This window comes from Haematobia irritans, chromosome 4 (assembly GCF_050003625.1).
Source record: "Haematobia irritans isolate KBUSLIRL chromosome 4, ASM5000362v1, whole genome shotgun sequence".
NCBI classification, from domain to species: domain Eukaryota; kingdom Metazoa; phylum Arthropoda; class Insecta; order Diptera; family Muscidae; genus Haematobia; species Haematobia irritans.
The window spans coordinates 38639596-38664629 of record NC_134400.1 but is presented as its reverse complement, the minus strand read 5'-3'; the positions used below and the strand labels follow the sequence as shown (position 1 = coordinate 38664629).

The window sequence follows — 25034 nt, the reverse complement described above, 5'->3', positions numbered from 1 at the left end:
ATTTCTATAGAAAATTTTGTCCAAATTTTATTTCTATAAAAAATTTTGTCAAAATGTTATTTCGTTGTTTTTTTTTTTATTTCAGCTTAAAACCATACATTGTCTAAACTACAAGTATAGCTTAACCAACAGAGGAAAATAATGTTTGGTCAAATTTATTTGGGCAAAGCCCTATAGACTGCAAGATGGGTGGATGGACGCACGTTTCGGAATTACCACATTCCTCATCAGCATCATCTACTTGCAGCAAAACTATCAACCAATTATCAGAATAAATTCAGGCAGTTCATTAAACCCAACAAGGAACCACACTTGAACCTTCCGAAAAAAGGTTTTGTATGATAGCCGGCTTATGCCGAAATAAATTCGAAACAAACATATCTCTTTTCCTATGCCACTGTCAAATCATCGATTTGAGTGCAGTTGGCTGGGTTTATTTTGAGCGTGCTTCCTCTTCTTTTTCCATTCGTTTTGTTTTGTTTTTGTTGGTTTTGTTCTTTAAGCATTGTTGTTGTTTTTTTTTATTTCAGCTTAAAACCATACATTGACTAAACTACAAGTGTAGCTTAACCAACATAGGAAAATAATGTTTGTCAAATTTATTTGGGCAAAGCCCTATCGACTGCAAGATGGTTGGATGGACGCACGTTTCGGAATTACCACATTCCTCATCAGCATCCTCTACTTGCAGCAAAACTATCAACCAATTATCAGAATAAATTCAATTATCAGAATTTATTTTTATAGAAAATTTTGTTAAAATTTTATTTGTATAGAAAATTTTGTTAAAATTTTATTTGTATAGAAAATTTTGTCAAAATTTATTGCTATAGAAAATTTTGTCAAAATTTTATTTCTATAGAAAATTTTGTCACAATTTTATTTCAATAGAAAATTTTGTCAAAATTTTATTTCTATAGAAAATTTTATCAAAATTTTATTTTTATAGAAAATTTTCTTAAAATTTTATTTCTATAGAAAATTTTTGCCCAAAATTTATTTTTATAGAAAATTTTGTTAAAATTTTATTTCTATAGAAAATTTTGTTAAAATTTTATTTCTATAGAAAATTTTGTCAAAATTTTATTTCTATAGAAAATTTTGTCAAAATTTTATTTCTATAGAAAATGTTGTCAACATTTTATTTCAAAAAAAAAAAATTGTCAAAATTTTATTTCTATAGAAAATGTTGTCAAAATTTTATTTCCATAGAAAATGTTCTTAAAATTTTATTTCTATAGAAAATTTTCTTAAAATTTTATTTCTATAGAAACCAAACCATTAATGTCTACAGATTTTTCATTTTAATAATTCTACATTTAAAAAATAAAACAACTTTAGTTAGTCTTATGTTATTTTATTATTTTTTTATTATTATTTTAACAAAATGAAGAACAGATATCATAAATTTTATATTATTCTTAATTATACAGCCATATTAGCACAATGTCTCATCTCTAAATGGTATAAATTGCTTAAAAAAGTATTAACTCAAATCTTAATTAATGAAAATCTTACGAATACATACATTGTTTTGATCTTTGTTTGCTTCCTCCATAGCATATAGACATTAAAGAGTTTCATAATATATGAAAACATTAACATGGAAAATTTTATGCTAAATGGAGCGCGGGCATATTGGGTTATAATTGATCTTGTCTGATACATCAGCTTATGTTATTATGACATTAAATAAAACTGTTACGAAAAGCGGCATATTCTTGCAACCTCATTACGTAGTGTCTTAACTTATGTCGTGTTAGTACGATGCTTTTTAGTTCCTTGTTTATTTTTCTCTACATATAAAAATGGCTGGTGAAATAAATCCCTTTTTTAAATCTAAATATTTTATTTGTTTTTTTTTTTCGAAATCTGCATTTAGAAAACATACATGCCTTTTCTGAGTCACACCGCACTGTACACCACACAGCACACATTCTTTACACCTCTCGAAAATGTAGTTGTTCTGACTCACACGTGAGAAAACTTTTTGGAATTTCTGATCGAAAAGTGTAAACATCTGATTTTTTGCAGACAGAAGTCATAAAATAAATCTATTTTGCAGGAAAATTACAGTAGAATGTGAGAAAACCCTAAAAATATACACCAGTCAGAAGAATTTTTCGTTCAAATTTTAGATAGTTTTATAAAATTTTATTTCGTAGCATATAGCAACTGATTTTTTCTCAATAAAATGTGTATTCGGAAACGCAAAATTTTTTTTGACTATAATTTTTAAACCCTGAAAATTTAAATCTTGGTAATATAGTTCGAGACACAATCTATAATGATTGAAAATTATAATGATTGTGAGAATTAAAAAAAAAGTAATATTGTAGGATCGCTTTACATTCGAATATCGGATACGCAAAATAAAGAAGAATTATAATTCTATGGAATGAGAAATTCAAACTACAATTGGTTTGAATTGTGAGAGTATATATAAGAAAATGACTGGGGATTGTATCTCATTTGATTTAGGATATAATGCCGGGTTTTTAACAATTCAAATTTACATTTACCGAGCAACAGAAAAATATATATAGAGATTTATTTTTGTACTATATACAATATGTACCCATAGGAAAGTCAGCAAAAAAAAAAAAAAAAACAGTCAGTGTCGGCTGTTATATTTTTGAGACCATTAATAGTATGGAGGTATACTACACAGAAAAAAATTTCACGAAATTTTTTCCAATTAAAATTTTAATTGAGTTTTAAAAAATATTCAATTAAAAATTTAATTGATTCAACAAATTTTTTAATTGAAACAAAAATCAATCACAAAAATTAATAGTATCAATTAATGTTTTAATTGCCCTTCAATTAATTTTTTAATTGATACTATCATTTCTGTGATTGAAGACATTTCAATTAAAAAATTAATTGGATCAATTAATTTCGTGATTGAACCAGAAAAAAAATTGTTTGTGTGTAACTATGTCATTCCGTTTTTAACACATCGAAATATTGGCCTCAGACCTTCTAAAGAGTATATTTCTGAATCGGGATGAAATTCCGAAGTCCGTCCGTCCATCCGTATCCCCAACGAAACAAACTATCCACTTGAAAATTGGTATAAGTGTTGATGTAGTTCGAATGGTATCGGACTACTGTTAGGTATAGCGCCTATATAAACCGATCCTCTGAGTCTCTTTGAAAAGCAAATTTCATCCGTTCCGGTTGAAATTTGGTATGTGATGTTAGTATATGCCCTCTAACAACCTTTGCAAAAATTGATCCAATATTATGAAAATTGGTCCATAATTATATATAGCCCTCATATAAACCGATCTCCAGATTTGCCTTACAGAGCGTCTTGGAAAAGTAAATTTCATCGGATCCGGTTGAAATTTGGTACTTGATGTTAGTATATGCCCTGTAACAGTCGTGCACGTATTTTTTCATATCGGTTCATGATTATAATATATAGCCCCCAGATTTGACCTCCGGAGTCTCTTGGAAAAGCGAATCTGATCTGTTTGAAATTTGTTGAGTGTTGCCAAATTTCAACCGATGCGGTTGAAATTTGGCCTTCTAATTACCGTGCGAAAATTGGTTCACGTGGGAGTTTGACAACCGTCAAACTAAAACATCTCAACTCGGTGTGAACGGTGAAATTTTTTGGAAAAACGAATGAGGAAAACCAGTCAGTGGGAACATAGCATTAAACCTGTTTTTTTTTTTTTAACTGAATTTTGATAAAATGCAGTTTTTACCAGTAATGTTTATTTTCGATAACTATTATAACAAAAGGCAATAAAATGCCTATTTAAAAACCTTATATAATGGATGAATATTTATATACTCTCTCTGAATAAATTAGATGAATTGGGTTGCACATCTGCGTACTTGCCCTGGATAAATTTGTTTTGCCTTTTCTTTTATTCCGTCATGGCATGATTATCTAATACAAAAGAAGACAATCCTATCATTATTGTAAGCTAAAATTATGTAAAACACATTCTCATAAATTTGAAATCTCTTAAATTAGTTTTAATTTTCAAGAGCGTTTGGTTTTGTACACTGTATAGCATGGCATTATTATCATTTTTAATTTTTATTTTTTATTTTAATTTCTAACATTTACATTTTTAAAACAAGCATAAGAAGGCAATTAAATAACATAATTTCTTTTGTAGTTAATAATAAATCTAAAAATATACTTTTTTTAAATAAATGATTGTATGAAAATAATTGTTTACAATTATGTTTTTTTGTTTTGTTTTTGGTTTAACAGCTTTCTTAATAATAGTAAAAAAATTGTTTTGCAAGTTATTTGCTCTTAATTACATCTTAAACACTACTCCATTGTGTTGTGTATATGTATGAATAAACTAAAAAAATGAAAATATGCTAATGAATATAAATTAAACTTATTAAATAAGTTGCCCTTTTTCATTATTTGATTTTCTTTAGTTTTCATTTTTTTTTATTTCTATATTATTTTCCAATTATCTAAAGAAGTTTTCTTTATTATAAAATAATTTATAATAATTTTACATATATATTTTCGAGAAGGAAGAGGTGTGTTTCGTGTTTATTTTAAACAACTTGGATAGTTGGGATAGTTAATAGCTAATCGTTTATTCAATCTTGTTGTCGTTGCGTTTTGGGGATTTCTTGGGTGATACTTTGCCTAGAAATAAATAATAAATATAAATAAAAAATAAAATAATAATATAAAAATTATAAAACAACTTAAAAAAACCAATGAACATTTGATAAAAAAAAACAAACAAAACAAAACTTAGGAGATAATTGCAACTACATATATTTTTTTGTGCTATGTAAATAATCTTGTACATGTAGTGCTGATACATTTCTATGATAAACTCATAAAGCAGATCGCCTTCAATTCAATTTATTCATGTTGCCGAATGTATGACGAATCGTAATGATTTCTTCTTTTTTTCGAAAGACTTGAAGAAAATAAAAATGAAATAATAAATCAACGTAAACGATGACGACTCTAATAGAAACCATAATTTATACAGGGTAGCTGACGCGAAGAGTTTTGACAATTTTGTCAAAATTTTATTTCTATAGAAAAGTTTGTCAAAATTTTATATCTATAGAAAATTTTGTCAAAATTTCATTTCTATAGAAAATTTTGTCAAAATTTTATTTATATAGAAAATTTTGTCAAAATTTTATTTCTATAGAAATTTTTGTCAAAATTTTATTTCTATAGAAATTTTTGTCAAAATTTTATCTCTATAGAAAATTTTCTGAAAATTTTATTTCTATAGAAAATTTTCTGAAAATTTTATTTCTATAGCTATTTTATTTCTATGTCAAAATTTCATTTCTAAAGCAAAATTTTGTCAAAATTTTATTTCTATAGAAAATTTTCTAAAAATTTTATTTCTATAGAAAATTTTGTCGAAATTTTATTTCTATAGAAAATTTTGTCAAAATTTTATTTCTATAGAAAATTTTGTCAAAATTTTATTTCTATAGAAAATTTTCTGAAAATTTTATTTATATAGAAAATTTTCTGAAAATTTTATTTCTATAGAAAATTTTGTCGAAATTTTATTTCTATAGAAAATTTTGTCAAAATTTTATTTCTATAGAAAATTTTGTCAAAATTTGATTTCTATAGAAAATTTTGTCAACATTTTATTTCTATAGAAAATTTTGTCAAAATTTGATTTCTATAGAAAATTTTGTCAAAATTTTATTTCTATAGCACAATTTTGTCAAAATTTTATTTCTATAGCACCATTTTGTCAAAATTTTATTTCTATAGCACAATTTTGTCAAAATTTTATTTCTATAGAAAATTTTGTCAAAATTTTATTTCTACAGAAAATTTTCTGAAAATTGTATTTCTATAGAAAATTTTCTCAAAATTTTATTTCTATAGCACAATTTTGTCAAAATTTTATTTCTATAGCACAATTTTGTCAAAATTTTATTTCTATAGAAAATTTTGTCAAAATTTTATTTCTATAGAAAATTTTGTCAAAATTTTATTTCTATAGAAAATTTTCTGAAAATTGTATTTCTATAAAAAATTTTGTCAAAATTTTATTTCTATAGAAAATTTTGTCAAAATTTTATTTCTATAGAAAATTTTGTCAAAATTTTTTTCTGTAGAAAATTTTGTCAAAATTTCATTTCTATAGAAAATTTTGTCAAAATTTTATTTCTATAGAAATTTTTGTCAAAATTTTATTTCTATAGAAATTTTTGTCAAAATTTTATCTCTATAGAAAATTTTCTGAAAATTTTATTTCTATAGAAAATTTTCTGAAAATTTTATTTCTATAGCTATTTTATTTCTATGTCAAAATTTCATTTCAAAAGCAAAATTTTGTCAAAATTTTATTTGTATAGAAAATTTTCTAAAAATTTTATTTCTATAGAAAATTTTGTCAAAATTTTATTTCTATAGAAAATTTTGTCAAAATTTTATTTCTGTAAAATTTTGTCAAAATTTTATTTCTATAAAATTTTGTCAAAATTTTATTTCTATAGAAAATTTTCTGAAAATTTTATTTCTATAGAAAATTTTCTGAAAATTTTATTTCTATAGAAAATTTTGTCGAAATTTTATTTCTATAGAAAATTTTGTCAAAATTTTATTTCTATAGAAAATTTTGTCAAAATTTTATTTCTATAGAAAATTTTGTCAAAATTTTATTTCTATAGAAAATTTTGTCAAAATTTGATTTCTATAAAAAATTTTGTCAAAATTTTATTTCTATAGAAAATTTTGTCAAAATTTGTTTTCTATAGAAAATTTTGTCAAAATTTTTTTCTGTAGAAAATTTTGTCAAAATTTTATTTCTATAGAACATTTTCTGAAAATTTTATTTCTATAGAAAATTTTGTCAAAATTTTATTTCTATAGAAAATTTTGTCAAAATTTTATTTCTATAGAAAATTTTGTCAAAATTTTATTTCTATAGAAAATTTTGTCAAAATTTTATTTCTATAGAAAATGTTGTCAAAATTTTATTTCTATAGCAAAATTTTGTCAAAATGTTATTTCTATAGCAAAATTTTGTCAAAATTTTATTTCTATAGCAAAATTTTGTCAAAATTTTATTTCTATAGAAAATTTTGTCAACATTTCATTTCTATAGACAATTTTGTCAAAATTTTATTTCTATAAAAAATTTTGTCAAAATTTTATTTCTATAAAAAATTTTGTCAAAATTTTATTTCTATAAAAAATTTTGTCAAAATTTTATTTTTATAGCAATTTTATTTCTATGTCAAAATTTAATTTCTAAAGCAAAATTTTGACAAAATTTTATTTCTATAGCAAAATTTTGTCAACATTTTATTTCTATAGAAAATTTTGTCAACATTTCATTTCTATAGAAAATTTTATCAAAATTTTACTTCTATAGAAAATTTTATTAATTATTTCTAAAGAACATTTTGTAAATTTTTGACATTAGGATAGGTGGCAGCCCGATGTATCAGGCTCACTTAGACTATTCAGTCCATTGTGATACCACATTGGTGAACTTCTCTCTTATCATTGAGTGCTGCCCGATTCCATGTTAAGCTCAATGACAAGGCAGCTTCTTTTTATCGACGAGTCCGAACGGCGTTTCATATTGCAGTGAAACCACTTAGAGAAGCTTTGGAGCACTCAGAAATGTCACCAGCATTACTGAGGTGAGCTAATACACCGCTGAAACGAAGGAGGAATATAATTTTTGGTGCCATGTCAACGTTAATTCTACCGATGTTACAATTGTCTGCCGTCTTAAACCTTTTGGCCAGTGGAAGCTTTAATCATTCACTGTTCATACATGGTAGTCCAGAAGCGTTATGTTGTCATGGTATGGTACGGTAATTGATTGATCACAATCTCTTGGATATATCGCTCTTGCCTGTGCATTTTTTATACCGTGCACTTTTATACCAAGCTAGGCGCTCGCTACCGAACTCAACTATGACTATTTTGTTTAACTTTTATTCGAGTCCTAAATATTCAAAATATGTTCATTATTTATTACAAATTAGATCTAAAATATATTTACTATGACGAAAACAAAGAAAAATGTTTTACGAGAGCAATTTATCAATCGAAAAAAATTCGGCTTACGACATTAAAAAAACTCACGATCAGGGATTCCAAATAAAAAATCGACTTTGCGCCCACTACCCTGTATTTATCTATTAGAAATTAAAAAAAATCCATATTCCTACTTCACACGCACACAAATTTTTGAATCAGCACAAAGGTATCATGCTTATATTTAGTAATAAGTTTAGGTGGATACTATACACGGTTACCGCGCCGAAACACACAGCGTTTTGACGGGCACTTTTTTAATTTAAAAGTATCAAACAACGAAATATTGCACAATCAATGCTTTGCTATTTTTTCCATTCATGTTTTGCAAGATTCGATACATTTGTCTTCATGAAGTTTTTTTATACTTTTTAATTTAGAGTTTTTTTTTACGAAAATCGAACATAGTACCAGCCTTTTAACGAAAATTAAAGAAAAAATAATTATTAAAATATGATTAAACTATTTTTATTTTAATATCATAAGGTGTGCTTTCAATCTCAACATGTTTGTTTATGGTTTTATTTAACTTTCCTCGTGCATGTTCTATGATTCTAGGATGTATCATATAAATGGGACCTGTTCGGTGGTAGTGGTGGATTGGATTATGTTTGTTTTTTTTTTTTTGTACAGAAAAAAACAAATAACAAGGATAGCATGAAAATACAGACATACACACAGAAAGAAAAAAGTAAACAAATAGACATCGTATCATAAAACAATTCAGATTTCAAATATATAACAATAGTGCTGCTGTGCTGTATAATACAAGAAATGGTCAAAATTCTACAAGAAGTGAATTTTTTTGAAAACAATGGTTTTTGGGGGGGGGGGGGGGTGGTTTTGGTTTGGCGGTTGGTTGGGTGGTGTAACAAAAATCAAATTATTACCAATTTGACATGAAGTCCAAATAAAAAGTAGATATTTTTAAGAAGACTTTGAAAATAAAATTAAAGAAAACAAAATACATTAAATAATACCGAAAAACAATAGCACAATTGCCGCATAGATATGAATAAGAAAAACTTACCTTTTGATTCTTTACTCTCTGTGTGTTTTAATTTTTTTGCTGGCGATTGTTGACCTTTGTTGCTCTTACGTTTCTCCATCGTTCGCTATATATAAAATAGAGAATAGAAATGTTACAAATGTACACACATACCTATATAAAAAAGTATTTATTTTAGGAGTTAGTCCTACAAGATTACATATATCCTTCACCATAGAATTGGGTTGTGTTAAATATGGCATTCTGTTTGGAACCCATTGATCTGATACTAAAGTATGCAAATTTTGTTACATCTGCACAGAAAGGCTATAGCCCCCCCTAGATAAAAATTAATGGACTGAAGATAGGGTCAATTAATGTTTTATTTTATAAAAATAAATAAAAACTCAGGCTTCAGCTTAACTAGACAATTAATTTATAATAAAGCAACTAAAAGTAGTTCCACATTTTCCAGCAAAAAAAAAATTGGGAGTTGTTAAAAGGAACAACTTTAAAAGCAAATTATTTAAAGTATGTCGACAAAAAGCAAATTACATTCTACAAAAAATTGCGAAATTTTGAAAATATTTTAGGTCAAACGTTCCCATTTCACATTATTTATTTGGGAAAATATCATTTAATTTAATATTTAATTCACACTGAATTCGGATCACACCTTAAAAATGATGCAATTTAAGTGCAAGTTGAAATAGTGGGCATCCGTCCTATTCATTTAAATTCATCGTTTCTGCGCCAATTTTGCACCACTTCCGAACACAAAAAGAACAGTTTTACTATTTTTTTGGCGATTTTTTTTGCAGCGTTATTAAGATATTCATTTATGAAAGAATAGTTTAAATATCGTTTAATATTTTTTTTTAATTAAATCGACTAAAACTCTGACTAAACAAAATAATGAAGGTAGTTTAGTTATTAAACTAAACATAAATTTAGGAACTTAAATCATAAGTTCAACCACAGTTTTATTTCATAAATATCAGACTTCAAACATTCACTTATAATAATTCACTTGTAAAAAAAAAAACTATATATTGCCATCGGCAACTGCTACCATGAAAGTCTTTAGCGGAACTTTGTGCGGTTGTATTGACTTGTTTAATATTATATAAAAACAATGGAAAATCGTAAATAGGTTTTCAAATTCTGGGGGGGGGGGGCTAAAACTTTTCTGGAGGGGTCTAAGTCCCCTCCCCAGAGGCCTTCCTACGCTTATGGGTCGTGGTGAAATTCTGAGTCGATCTGAGCATGTCCGTCCGTCCGTCCGTCCATCCGTCTGTTGAAATCACGCTAACTTCCGAACGAAACAAGCTATCGACTTTAAACTTGGCACAAGTAGTTGTTATTGATGTAGGTCGGATGGTATTGCAAATGGGCCATATCGGTTCACTTTTACGTATAGCCCCCATATAAACGAACCCCCAAATTTGCCTTGCAGACCCTCTAAGAGAAGCAGATTTCATCCGATCCGGCTGAATTTTGGTACATGGTGTTAGTATATGGTCTCTAACAACCATGCAAAAATTGGTCCACATCGGTCCATAATTATATATAGCCCCCATATAAACCGATCCCCCGATTTGGCTTTCGGAGCCTCTAAGAGAAGCAAATTTCATCCGATCCGGCTGAAATTTGGTACAATGTTTTAGCATATGGTCTTTAACAACCATGCAAAAATTGGTCCACATCGGTCCATAATTATATATAGCCCCCATATAAACCGATCCCCAGATTTGGCTTGCGGAGCCTCTAAGAGAAGAAAACTTCATCCGATCCGGCTGAAATTTGGTACATGGTGTAAATATATGGTCTCTAACAACCATGCAAAAATTGGTCCACATCGGTCCATAATTATATATAGCCCCCATATAAACCGATCCCCCGATTTGGCTTTCGGAGCCTCTAGGAGAAGAAAATTTCATCCTATCCGGCTGAAATTTGGTACATGGTGTTAGTATATGGTCTCTAATGACCATGCAAAAATTGGTCCACATCGGTACATAATTATATATAGCTCCATATAAACCGATCGCCAGATTTGACCTCCGGAGCCTCTTGGAAGACCAAAATTCATCTGATTCAGTTGATGGTTCTAACAACCATGCAAAACGTGGTCCATAACGGTCTATAATTATATATAGTCCCCATATAAACCGATCCCCAGATTTGACCTTCGGAGTCTCTAGGAGGAGCAAAATTTATCCGATACGATTGAAATTTGGTACGTGGTGTTAGTATATGGCCTCTAACAACCATGCAGAACTTAGTCCATATCGGTCTATAATTATATATAGCACCCACATAAACCGATCCCCAGATTTGACCTTTGGAGCCTTTTGGAGGAGTAAAATTCATCCGACCCAGTTTAAATTTTGTAAGTTAAAGATTTTTTCCCATTTTCTAAATTTCCAAAAAAGGGAAAATAGAACTGTGTAGCTCCCAAGCAGCTTTTTTATATAAAGGCCCACATGAAATGCTGTAAAGAAGTTATTTCCTATTATTGACCTCAATTGTATCCACACATTTTCAAGATTTTAAAGATTAAATAGGAATGTGTAGTAATAAAAAAGTAAAAAAAAATTCTAAAGCGTAGCACTAATTAATCAGATGACTTTCAAAAGCTCAACAAAATGGCAAAATATATTGTGGCAACTTGCAATTTCGATTAAATTTTGTTATTGTTAAAATTTGAATTTTGAAAAACGGAAATTACTTAAATACAAGGCAAAAACTGCCTAAATTTTGTCTGTGCGTAAATGATGAAAATGACAAAAAATCTTGACTCACTCAAAATGCATTTCCATACAATTAATAAACAGTGGCACTCATGAACACAGAATTAAAACAAATATTTTTTTGTATTTGTTTATTGTTTTTATTTTTGGGCTGGTGTGGCTACCTTATAAATAATTATACCATGACTTCTCCTACATTAATGAACGTACCCCAGCAAAAAAATTTGGAAGTTCTTCTAAAGGCACAACTCTAAATGCTCTTTCAAAAATGTCCTCTCAAAGAAGTTCTTTATTTTACCTACACAGGAAGTTCTTTTAATTCAATTTTTTATAACTCGCTTTTTTCATATTTTTAATGGAAAATTTAAAATTTTTTGTTTCAAATAGGTTAAAAATAGATTAAGAATTAATAAAATGGTAAAAATTATTAAAATTTTTCTGAAAAAAATGCCAAATCCATTCTATAAAATTGCGAATTTTTGAAAATATTTGATGCCAATTACGCTTGTGTGTAAGAATGCATTAAAACTCATAAAAAAATTTAAAAATGATTTATTTGTCAAAATATCACAAAATTTCTTAATTCACATCCAAAACACTGAATTCGCATCACACCTTAAGAAGTGATGCAAACCCAGTGCAACGGCTGTTAAAATGGTGGACATCCGTCCTATGACAAGCCCATGTTAAATTCATCGCTTCTGCGCCAATTTTGAACATTTTCACTACTTTTTGGCGACACTTTTTTGCTGGGGTAAATCAAATTCTATGTACTTTTATAGGATAAGACATACAAAAAGTCTTTTCGACTACACACACAAATATATATCACCGAATATTTTCCAATTGAACATTTTACTTCAATTAAAAAAATCATTTACCCACATTTTCATGAAGCTCCGTTAGTGCTAGTCAACTTGGCAAGGTTAGGTTAGGTGGCAGCCCGATGTATCAGGCTCACTTAGACTATTCAGTCCATTGTGATACCACATTGGTGAACTTCTCTCTTATCACTGAGTGCTGCCCGATTCCATGTTAAGCTCAATGATAAGGGAACTCCTTTTTATAGCCGAGTCCGAACGGTGAAACCACTTAGAGAAGCATTACTGAGGTGGGATAATCCACCGCAGAAAAGCTTTTTTTTGGTGTTCGGTCGAAGCAGGAATCGAACCCACGATTCCTGCTTCGACCGAAGGCGGGCATGCTAACCATTGCACCACGGTGGCTCCCAACTTGGCTACATATTCCATATGTCAGTTAGGAATTTAACTGCTGACATTTTTCAGTTAAATTTAATCGGAGAGAACATATTTGTAATTTACTTTCTGTTAACTGGAAGTTAATACTTAACGGAGCTACATAAAAATGTCCTTTAAAATAAAAAGAAATACATAAGAGATCACTTTTCTTACAAGGTTGAATTTAACAACCTTTCATTCTCACATGAAGATGACTGCCCGATTTCTTTTGATAAAAAGTGAAGTCTACGTTACCCAATTAAGATTCCACAATATTTTGGATATATTTTAAGGAATCTGATTCGCATTTTTTTGACAATTTTTTAAGGGATTTTGGACAATTTGTAAGAAATAAACTATTGAGATTAGGTTAAAGTGGCAGCCTGATTTATTTTCAGGCCCACTTAGACTCTTCAATCCATTGGGATATTCAGACTATTCAGTCTATTGAAATTAGCTAAACCTAACATAATCGCCTCCCTTATGACCTATACGATTTAGAAAATTTTCTTGTCAGCGATCTATGGTGAAGGATAACTAAGATTCGTCCGAGACGAAATTAATTCTTCTTGTAGAATTTTCGTTCGACGACAAAACCTGCCCTTACCTGCCATAAAATACAACCATACACGAAAGCTACCGATATGATAACTTGTACCGTTAGCCAAATAATAATGTTTATGGCTTGCGTGCGCTCAAACAGTTCTTTGCCATTTTTAATGCATAAAATTGCTTCGGAAACCATGATAGCACCATACACCCAACATTGGGTACCAACACGTTTGCAACGTGTATCAGTCACATATGTATAGTATTGCCTAAAAATGCAAAAAAAAAAAACAAATGTGAATAAATAAGGGTTGTTAGTTGAACTTGGCTAAATTTATACGAAAATGTAATTAAATTCAAAGCTATTGTGTGTAGACAATGTGTAGTAAACATACCTAACTGATGGCGCCACAAATAAACCAATGAATACTAGACGACCTATTACTACATAATGATCGGGAGGCATTTCAAATATGTGCTTCAGGAAGAAAGTATTCAGTTCGGTAACCTAAAAAAAATACAAGAAAATAAAAAAAAAATCTAGAATTAGTTTTTTATGGAGATTATGTTAATTAGTACTAAAAGCTTTATTATTTTTTAAGTCGTACTATATGGAAATATATTTGACTAGATTGTGAAATGTTCAAAATTTAATAACTGCATTGTCTATGACTAAACTTTTTTTTCTTACATACCTGCCAAAATATCACCAATTGTATGACAGCTGCAAAACGCATTGCTGTTGATTTTGGATCCAACCATCGAATAGCTGTCCAACTTTCTGGCGTAAACTGTAATACGGCACGTTTAATTTTACCACTTGTCGATGATATATCCTTAATGCTGGCCCATTTGTATTCACGCATTTCCAAGATTTTACAGATTTTCAAACCCACCCATATGCCAAAGCCATTGCATAGTAATACATCCAATATCAAGGCATCCCACCAACATTCCACAAAATTGGGCAATAAATGAGCAAATGTTATTTCAGTTATTTCCCACATAACCGAAATAGCCCATAAAATTCCCATATGACGTATGAGGACAGCTTTAAAGGCCCATCCCAAAAAGTGGCCCCAAGCGAAAACATCCAAATGGCCCTTAACACGTTCAAACGAAATATCTGAGCAATTCACACCATATTCCTAAGGAGAAAAGAATTTAAACAAGAAATTAGGTCTTATATTAAATATGAATTTAAACAAGAAATTAGGTCTTATATTAAATATGTGTGTGGTACATACCTTGTCCATATTAATATGAAAGTCTTTTAACTTTGGATCCAGCCAATAGAATATATTCATTATAGTTTTATGATTTTGAAACATTAAAAACTGTAAGGCCATTAGATAAAGAACTGAACAACCAAATAATATTCGCCATACTGCCGGATGCGGCCGTGTAAATGGGCCATTGGGGAATGCCAGTACAGAAATGATTAGGAAAAAGAATACCACACAGAGTATGCCAGCCCATATATTATCCTCAAAGTTTCCCTCATCCCTGCAAGAAAAAAGTAAAATATTATTTAATTTCATTGAATATTTATTTTTGTATAAGAGAGTGGTAGAGAAATTCAAAGAAATAAAATGTTGACAAAATTTTATTTATTTATTTTATTTATTTCAAAAATTCAGTAATACAAAGCCTAAAAGGCCAATTAAATTATATTACTTATAACAAAACCTGAGTAATCAGCAAAATTTTATTTCTATAAAAAATTTTGTCAACATTTTATTTCTATAGAAAATTTTGTCAAAATTTTATTTCTATAGAAAATTTTGTCAAAATTTTATTTCCATAGAAAATTTTGACAAAATTTTATTTCTATAGAAAATTTTGTCAAAATTTTATTTCTATAGAAAATTTTGTCAAAATTTTATTTCTATAGAAAATGTTGTCAAAATTTTATTTCTATAGAAAATTTTGTCAAAATTTTATTTCTATAGCAAATTTTTTTATAGGAAAATTTGACAATATTTTATTTCTATAGAAAATTTTGTCAAAATTTTATTTCTATAGAGAATTTAGTAAACATTTTATTTCTATAGAAAATTTTGTCAAAATTTTATTTCTATAGAAAATTTTGTCAAAATTTTATGTCTATAGAAAATTTTGTCAAAATTTTATTTCTATAGAAAATTTTGTCAAAATTTTATTTCTATTTTTATTTCTATAGAAAATTTTGTCAAAATTTTATTTCTATAGAAAATATTGTCAAAATTTTATTTCTATAGAAAATTTTGTAAAAATTTTATTTCTATAGAAAATTTTATCAAAATTTTATTTCTATAGAGAATTTAGAAAATTTTGTACAAATTTTATTTCTATAGAAAATTTTGTCAAAATTTTATTTCTATAGAAAATTTTGTAAACATTTTATTTCTATAGAAAATTTTGTCAAAATTTTATTTCTATAGAAAATTTTTTAAAAATTTTATTTTTATAGAAAATTTTCTAAAAATTTTATTTTTATAGAAAATTTGTCAACATTTTATTTCTATAGAAAATTTTTTCAAAATTTTATTTCTATAGAAAATTTTGTCAAAAATTTATTTCTTTAGAAAAATTCGTCAAAATTTTATTTCTATAGAAAATTTTGTCACAATTTTATTTCTATAGAAAATTTTATCAAAATTTTAATTCTGTAGACAATTTTTGCAAAATTTGGTTTCTATAGAAAATTTTTGCAAAATTTTATTTCTGTAGACAAGTTTTGCAAAATTTTATTTCTATAGAAAATTTTGTCAAAATTTTATTTCTATAGAGACTGCTTTCCTTTCTTTTAGCAGAATATTTCCTTTTTCACAATATTTTTCCTCTGTGTCTACTAACGAATTTCTTTGAGTGTTTGCTGCATTAAAATATTATAGACTACAAAAATATCACCCGATACCTAAAACATATCTCTCCATGCGTACATTCGATCATATTCATAAAAAAAATTAAAAAGGGCTTATCGTTTTGTTTCTTTTGAGAAATCCTTTGATGATAAGCCTATGTGACATTTGACTGGTCATTAAAATGGTCTTTACTCGAATGTATTAACATATGGTGTCTTCTTGCACAAACTATTTTTGATAAGATTCCTATTGGAAATCCGGCTTTTCATTGATAACAACTTAAATCACGCATGTTATTCTAAATGTTATCACTAAACGAAACCATATATAGTTTTATACATTCCACCAAAATTTGAATGGAGGTATAATAACTTTGTCATTTAATTTGTAACACATTAAAATGTAAACTTCCGCTCATTAGAAGTAGTAAAGGGTGATTTGTTAAGAGCTTGATAACTTTTTAAAAAAAAAAAACGCATAAAATTTGCAAAATCTCATCGGTTCTTTATTTGAAACGTTAGATTGGTCCATGACATTTACTTTTTGAAGATAATTTCATTTAAATGTTGACCGCGGCTGCGTCTTAGGTGGTCCATTCGGAAAGTCCAATTTTGGGCAACTTTTTCGAGCATTTCGGCCGGAATAGCCCGAATTTCTTCGGAAATGTTGTCTTCCAAAGCTGGAATAGTTGCTGGCTTATTTCTGTAGACTTTAGACTTGACGTAGCCCCACAAAAAATAGTCTAAAGGCGTCAAATCGCATGATCTTGGTGGCCAACTTACCGGTCCATTTCTTGAGATGAATTGTTCTCCGAAGTTTTCCCTCAAAATGGCCATAGAATCGCGAGCTGTGTGGCATGTAGCGCCATCTTGTTGAAACCACATGTCAACCAAGTTCAGTTCTTCCATTTTTGGCAACAAAAAGTTTGTTAGCATCGAACGATAGCGATCGCCATTCACCGTAACGTTGCGTCCAACAGCATCTTTGAAAAAATACGGTCCAATGATTCCATCAGCGTACAAACCACACCAAACAGTGCATTTTTCGGGATGCATGGGCAGTTCTTGAACGGCTTCTGGTTGCTCTTCACTCCAAATGCGGCAATTTTGCTTATTTACGTAGCCATTTAACCAGAAATGAGCCTCATCGCTGAACAAAATTTGTCGATAAAAAAGCGGATTTTCTGCCAACTTTTCTAGGGCCCATTCACTGAAAATTCGACGTTGTGGCAGATCGTAAGTCTATTCATAATGAAATGTCAAAGCATACTGAGCATCTTCCTCTTTGACACCATGTCTGAAATCCCACGTGATCTGTCAAATACTAATGCATGAAAATCCTAACCTCAAAAGAATCACCCTTTACATATAGTACATTTTATATGATCTCGTATCAGAATTCAACAATGGAACTATCACGTTGAAATTCGGAATATTTTGGTATTTTCAAGACAAATTGCATAGAAGGGTTAGAAATATTAAATAGGAATTTATAGCTCGCTTTCTAAGCACGGTTGCTATAGTTGGTAGAATACCTTCAAAAATGGTAGAGTTTTTACTGTTTGGTAGATTGGTAGAATTCTTGATGTTTTGGTAAAATTTTGACAAAATTTTCTATAGAAATAAAATTTTGACAAAATTTTCTATAGAAATAAAATTTTTAGAAAATTTGCTATAGAAATAAAATTTTGAGAAAATTTTCTATAGAAATGACATTTTGACAAAATTTTCTATAGAAATAAAATTTTGACAAAATTTTCTATAGAAATAAAATTTTGACAAAATTTTCTATAGAAATAAAATTTTGACAAAATTTTCTATAGAAATAAAATTTTGACAACATTTTCTATAGAAATAAAATTTCGACAAAATTTTCTATAGAAATAAAATTTTGAGAAAATTTTCTATAGAAATAATATTTTGAGAAAATTTTCTATAGAAATAAGATTTTGACAAAATTTTCTATAGAAATAAAATTTTGACAAAATTTTCTATAGAAACAAAATTTTGACAAAATTTTCTATAGAAATAAAATGTTGACAAAATTTTCTATAGAAATTAAATTTTCCATTTGTTTTGTTTTGTTATTGTTGGTTTTGTTCTTTAAGCATTGTTGTTGTTTTTTATTTCAGCTTAAAACCATACATTGACTAAACTACAAGAGTAGCTTAACCAACAGAGGAAAAGAATGTTTGTCAAATTTATTTGGGCAAAGCCCTATAGACTGCAAGATGGTTGGATGGACGCACGTTTCGGAATTACCACATTCCTCATCAGCATCCTCTACTTGCAGCAAAACTATCAACCAATTATCAGAATAAATTCAGGCAGTTTATTAAACCCAACAAAAACCACACTTGAACCCTCCGAAAAAAGGTTTTACATTGATAGCCGGCTTATGCCGAAATAAATTCGAAACAAAGTAGAGGATGCTGATGAGGAATGTGGTAATTCCGAAACGTGCGTCCATCCAACCATCTTGCAGTCTATAGGGCTTTGCCCAAAGAAATTAAATTTTGACAAAATTTTCTATAGAAATAAAATTTTGACAAAATTTTCTATAGAAATAAAATGTTGAGAAAATTTTCTATAGAAATAAAATTTTTAGAAAATTTTCTATAGAAATAATATTTTGAGAAAATTTTCTATAGAAATAAAATTTTGACAACATTTTCTATAGAAATAAAATGTTGAAAAAATTTTCTATAAAAATAAAATTTTGACAACATTTTCTATTAAAATAAAATTTTTAGAAAATTTGCTATAGAAATAAAATTTTGACAAAATTTTCTATAGAAATTACATTTTTAGAAAATTTTCTATAGAAATAAAATTTTGAGAAAATTTTCTTTAGAAATAATATTTTGAGAAAATTTTCTATAGAAATAACATTTTGACAAAATTTTCTATAGAAATAAAATTTTGACAATTTTTTCTATAGAAATAAAATTTTTAGAAAATTTTCTATAAAAATAAAATTTTTAGAAAATTTTCTATAGAAATAAAATTTTGAGAAAATTTTCTATAGAAATAATATATTGAGAAAATTTTCTATAGAAATAAAATTTTGACAAAATTTTCTATAGAAATAAAATGTTGACAAAATTTTCTATAAAAATAAAATTTTGAGAAAATTTTCTATAGAAATAAAATTTTTAGAAGATATTCTATAGAAATAAAATTTTGAGAAAATTTTCTATAGAAATAATATTTTGTTAAAATTTTGTATAGAAATAACATTTTGACAAAATTTTCTATAGAAATAAAATTTTGACAAAATTTTTTATAGAAATAAAATGTTGACAAAATTTTCTATAGAAATTAAATTTTGACAAAATTTTCTATAGAAATAAAATTTTGACAAAATTATAGAAATAAAATTTTTAGAAAATTTTCTATAAAAATAAAATTTTTAGAAAATTTTCTATAGAAATAAAATTTTGAGAAAATTTTCTATAGAAATAATATTTTGAGAAATTTTTTTTTTGGAAATAAAATTTTTAGAAAATTTTCTATAGAAATAAAATTTTGAGAAAATTTCCTATAGAACTAATATTTTCAGAAAATTTTCTATAGAAATAAAATTTTGACAAAATTTTCTATAGAAATAAAATTTTGACAAAATTTTCTATAGAAATAAAATTTTGAGAAAATTTTCTATAGAAATAAAATTTTGAGAAAATTTTCTATAGAAATAAAATTATGACAATATTTTCTATAGAAATAAAATTTTGCAAAAATTTTCTATAGAAATAAAATTTTGAAAAAAAATTCTATAGAAATAAAATTTTGCAAACATTTTCTATAGAAACAAAAATTTTGACAAAATTTTCTATTTTCTAAATATTACATAATATTCTAAATATTAATAATATTACAAACATTCTTTTCCTCTGCTGGTTAAGCTACTCTTGTAGTTTAGTCAACGCAATGGTTTTAAAGCTGAGATCAAAACAACAAATATGATTGAAGTACAAACCAACAATAAAAAAACAAAAACGAATGAAATAAAATTTTGACAAAATTTTCTATGGAAATAAAATTTTGACAAAATTTTCTATAGAAATAAAATTTTGACAAAATTTTCTATAGAAATAAAATTTCGACAAAATTTTCTATAGAAATAAAATTTTGACAAAATTTTCTATAGAATTAAATTTTGACAACATTTTCTATAGAAATTAAATTTTGTCAAAATTTTCTATAGAAACAAAATTTTGCAAAATTTTTTATAGTAATAAAGTTTTGACGAAATTTTATATAGTAATAAAATTTTGATCAAATTTACTAAAGAAAAAAAAAATTTTGACAAAATTTATTGAAAAATATTCTTTGCCTAACATGAAAAATTCGTCAATTATATGCCTTGTAATATGAATGCGTTTATCCTCATATAAAAAACACGTATTCCTTTTCCGCCTAGGGAAACAAATAAGAATAATGGTAGTAATACAAATATACGGGTAAGAAATGATTCTATTAATTATGCTTTTTAAAATCCCATAAAACTAAATTAACATTAATTTGGGATAAGTGAAAATAATACATTTTCTTTATTCAAGAATGGAAATTCGAAGATGTCACATCATCCCTTATCAAAACAAAATTTTGTTATGAATTTGAAATACTTGTACGATGTCTAGACATTGGTGTGAGTCTTTAATGTCTTCATATTTACCCGTATACAAAAAAATAACACTATTCATGTGCTGGAGGTTAATAACCTAATGATTGTTTTTTTTTTTTATTAGAAATAAAATATAAATACCAAGCGATTTCTTTAAAAACTTCAATATGACGCAAATGACGCAAAATTCAATTTTTTGTCAAAAAAAAAAAAAAAAAAAAAAAAAAAAAAAAAAAAAACGAGAAAAGATATTCATAATATTCAAATTCAAATATAGTCAACTATATTAAACCATAAACCTATATATTTTATCTGATCTTGAGAGCCACTGTAGTGTAATTCATAGGATTGCCTTTTCGACCGTACATCGACAAGTTTTTCAGCGGTGAATTATCTCCTCAGCGAATTGGACTATAATTGAGGTATTTATTGAAATCGGGTGGAACTTATTGTGATAGATAAACTAAATTTTAGCTGGTATGAGCAACGATGACGCTGTCACAAGGATTTCAAGTTTCAAATGTTGCTATGCTAAGATTAGACGTAAAGTGAACGCCCAAAAGAACAAATTCAAAAATTCTTCTATATAATTTTGAATTAAGGTACATTGAAAACGATTGAAATAGTAAGCACTCTAAGGGTTAGAGGATAACACCAAATCCGTATAGAGAAAAATGGTGTCCACTTAGACTATGTTGGTCCATTATGATTCCTCATAGTGTTTCTTCGAAGAGGAAAGCACTCTAAAGATAGCAACTAAATGTATAATTCTATAAGCGTTATCTATATCACAGACCGAAGATATTAAAAAGGATTTTCTATTTATACCTGTCACAGGATTTTGTTATTTTTCATCTAAGGCCTTAAAAATTGTTCATGTGAATAAAAAAAAATAAAAGAATAAAAAAATCGCCCATTCAAATCAAATAATTGCTTAACAAAAATACATAGCTAAAAAATTAATTTAAAACAAAAATCATCACAAATAATAAACATATCATATTGTTTGTTATTGTTCTAAAGCCTATAAGATAATATAAAATGATTACTAGGAAATTCTATTATATAAATTGAGTTGTCCTTGTTCATTTGCTTAAATGGAAAGTTGATGTGTAAAATAATCTAAACAACTTACGCATCCATTTTAGATATTCCTTAAATGTAACTACAATCATTTGCCAAGTGTAAATGCAACTTTTGTGTGTTTATTTTGTTTCTATTTTGTTTTTATTTTCATTTCATTTCATTACATTAATTTATTTTTTGTTTGTTTGTACGAAGTATTAACGTTTGATTATTTGTACTGTTATAAATAGTAACCATAGTATTAAGTTAAGTAACATTGTTGCTAAATTGTGGGGGAAATTTTTTTTTTAATTTTTATAATATTTACAAAATATTTGATTAACTAAATCAGATTTTGGAAGATAGCAATCGTATGTGTTAACACGTTTTACTAACTAAAAAGAAGTGACACATTTTTCCAATAGGCACCAGAAAGGCAAAATACACAAATAAAACTATGTGCATTTTTTCCTATTGAGCGTTTTTCTAGGGAGAGGAGGAATAAGGGTTGTAATGTCATATTTGTCATATAAACCGTAGTAGTTTGGGAGGAGCATTCAAAACTTGAATTTATATTTTGCAAACATTTCCTATGGAATTAAAATTTTACAAAAAATTCCCACAAAAATGAAATTTTTCTATTGAAATTAAATGTTGTAAAAAAAAAAAAATATTACAAAAATTGCCTAAAGAAATGAAATTTTGAAAAATTTCCTACAAAAATGGCAATGCTAAAGGAATAAAATTTTGCAAAAAAAAAAAACTTTTCAAAAATTACTTATAAAAAATCAAAATTTTCAAAAAAATTCCTATAGAAGTAAAATTTTGCAAAAATTTCTTATAAAAATGAAATTTTGCAAAAAATTTCCTATAGAAATTGAATTTTGCAAAAACTGAAATTTTTTAAAAATATCATCCTATAGATGAAAGAAATGAAATTTTGCAAAAAAAAAAACTATAAAAATGAAACATTGCAAAAATTTCCTATAAAATTAAAATAGAAACTAAAAATTTCCTTTTGAAATAAAATTTTACAAATTTTTTCTTATAGAAATTAAATTTTGCAAACATTTCCTTTAAAAATGAAATTATACCAAAAGTTCCTATAGAAATGAAAGTTTGCATAAATTTCCATTGAAATTAAATTTTACAAAAAAATCCTTAAAAATTTGCAAAGATGGAATTTTGAAAATAAATGCTTGTGTAACTGAAGTTTGCAAAAATGTTTGTAGAAATTAAGTTTTTTTTTTATGAAAGAAGAACGAGTGTTAACTTTCTATAATGTAATGATCAGGGTTATTGACCTTCTAATTGGAATTCCAAGAACACATAAGACTGAGATCGGGCAGTTGGAGACACATTCCTAAGATTTTATATATTCTTTATTTTCCTCTAAAATAATAAAATGAAAGTAAGGCAGAATATAAATTCGGTCACTCACTGAAATTCATCTATTTAAAAATCTTGTGCTGAAATCAGTTATATAACAAACAATAAATAAATAAATAAAATCTAGTCTATGAGTTTTTTTTTTCAAAATGTCTTCGATTATGAAGGGGTGTATACAACTCCAACTCCGTTAAGAATATAAACAGGTATAAGAGTCAATTCCCACTTTAGAGAATTTGCATTCTTAATCTCACCTTGAGCCGACGCCTCTGATGCCATGAATATTAGCCTTTTGGCAATTGCGCAATGTGCTCCTTTTCGGGGGTTGGGATAGGACAAGTGTACAAAAAGAGCAATTGTTGTAGGATATTTTTTACATTTGTTTTGATTACATATTCTACCTATTCCATAGAATTTTAACCAAATAAAACTTTTGCATCCTTATCTCATTAGCAAACAATAGCTGGGGGCATAATTCACAAGAAACATTTTCGAATTAATTACCTGACAAAGGCAAAGTACATCACAGCTAATACTGAAACTGCCAGTAATGTAATAGTGTGTGGTTTATAGAAAAAATCCAAGGAAATATCATCGACAGGACGTTCATTGACCACCAGAAAAGTTTCAGCAATTTCCTCGGGTTTATGTGATGTACCACCTCCACGTGTTTTAGTTGGTGTAGTTGGAGCGCTTAGGGCTCCCGATTTGATTGTTGATGTGTTCGCACTTAAATTGGCGGTGTTCTCCATTGCGGAAGTATCCGGACTGCCTCGCGAACTTGAACGTTTTTTCATTGTTCACTGTTTTGTATTACTCCGCTCTTTTTCAAATTCAATATTCTAACGTTCCCGTATGAAACTTAAATAAAAACAAAGGCGATTCCACTCTTCTTTCTCTCATGTGGAAGGGTAGAGAGAGAAGTTGCGCAACAACGAATCAACCACCTTGAACGGATTGATTTCGTACATATATCGCAATCAAGGACTTTTGTTATGGTCAACACTAGCCAAAGGCTTTCAATTATTCCACACTACACTACTCCTTGCAGTATATCCTTAAGTCATAATTTTTATAGATGAATTAATAAATTAAAAACTTTATTATTTTTGAAGAAGACCACAAGCACACGTCTTTTCACGGGAGAATGCCGGAAAATTATAGCATTTGCTCACATGAGAAATTGGCAACCGTCAGAAAGTATGATGATAAGAGGAAGATTTGTCTCACACAATAAGACAATAATTGTCATCTGTATAGATGTCGTTGTTGTAATAAACCATTTTGACACACGCTTGAAGATATATTATTCGCCGTTCACACTGTAAATTTATTTGGCGACTGGTGATTTTGAATGATTAGATAAACAAATAAAATGGAACACATGGCAATGGTGATTTGATTCCTATCTCAAAAAACACAAACGATTGAAAAAATGCTAAAAAATACAACATTATCAGTTTATCGGTACGAAATGTGTTTGCTTGTAAAAAATCTTATGCGCCGTTCATAATATATGTTTAATGCGCTTTACAG

At 27.5% G+C, this 25034-nt stretch overlaps 1 protein-coding gene across 1 annotated transcript; it reads right to left on the bottom strand.

The window, feature by feature from the left end:
- Window positions 1-1336: 1336 nt before the first annotated feature.
- On the bottom strand, window positions 1337-24661 carry Pss (phosphatidylserine synthase 1 homolog l(3)77CDf). The gene is made up of 7 exons (XM_075303300.1): window positions 24003-24661; window positions 14820-15078; window positions 14268-14720; window positions 13968-14080; window positions 13631-13841; window positions 9075-9159; window positions 1337-4639 (listed from the first exon to the last, which is right to left on the bottom strand). The coding sequence occupies exons 1-7, from the start codon at window positions 24293-24295 to the stop codon at window positions 4587-4589; spliced, it is 1467 nt and encodes a 488-aa protein (XP_075159415.1). The 5' UTR covers window positions 24296-24661; the 3' UTR covers window positions 1337-4586.
- Window positions 24662-25034: the final 373 nt, after the last annotated feature.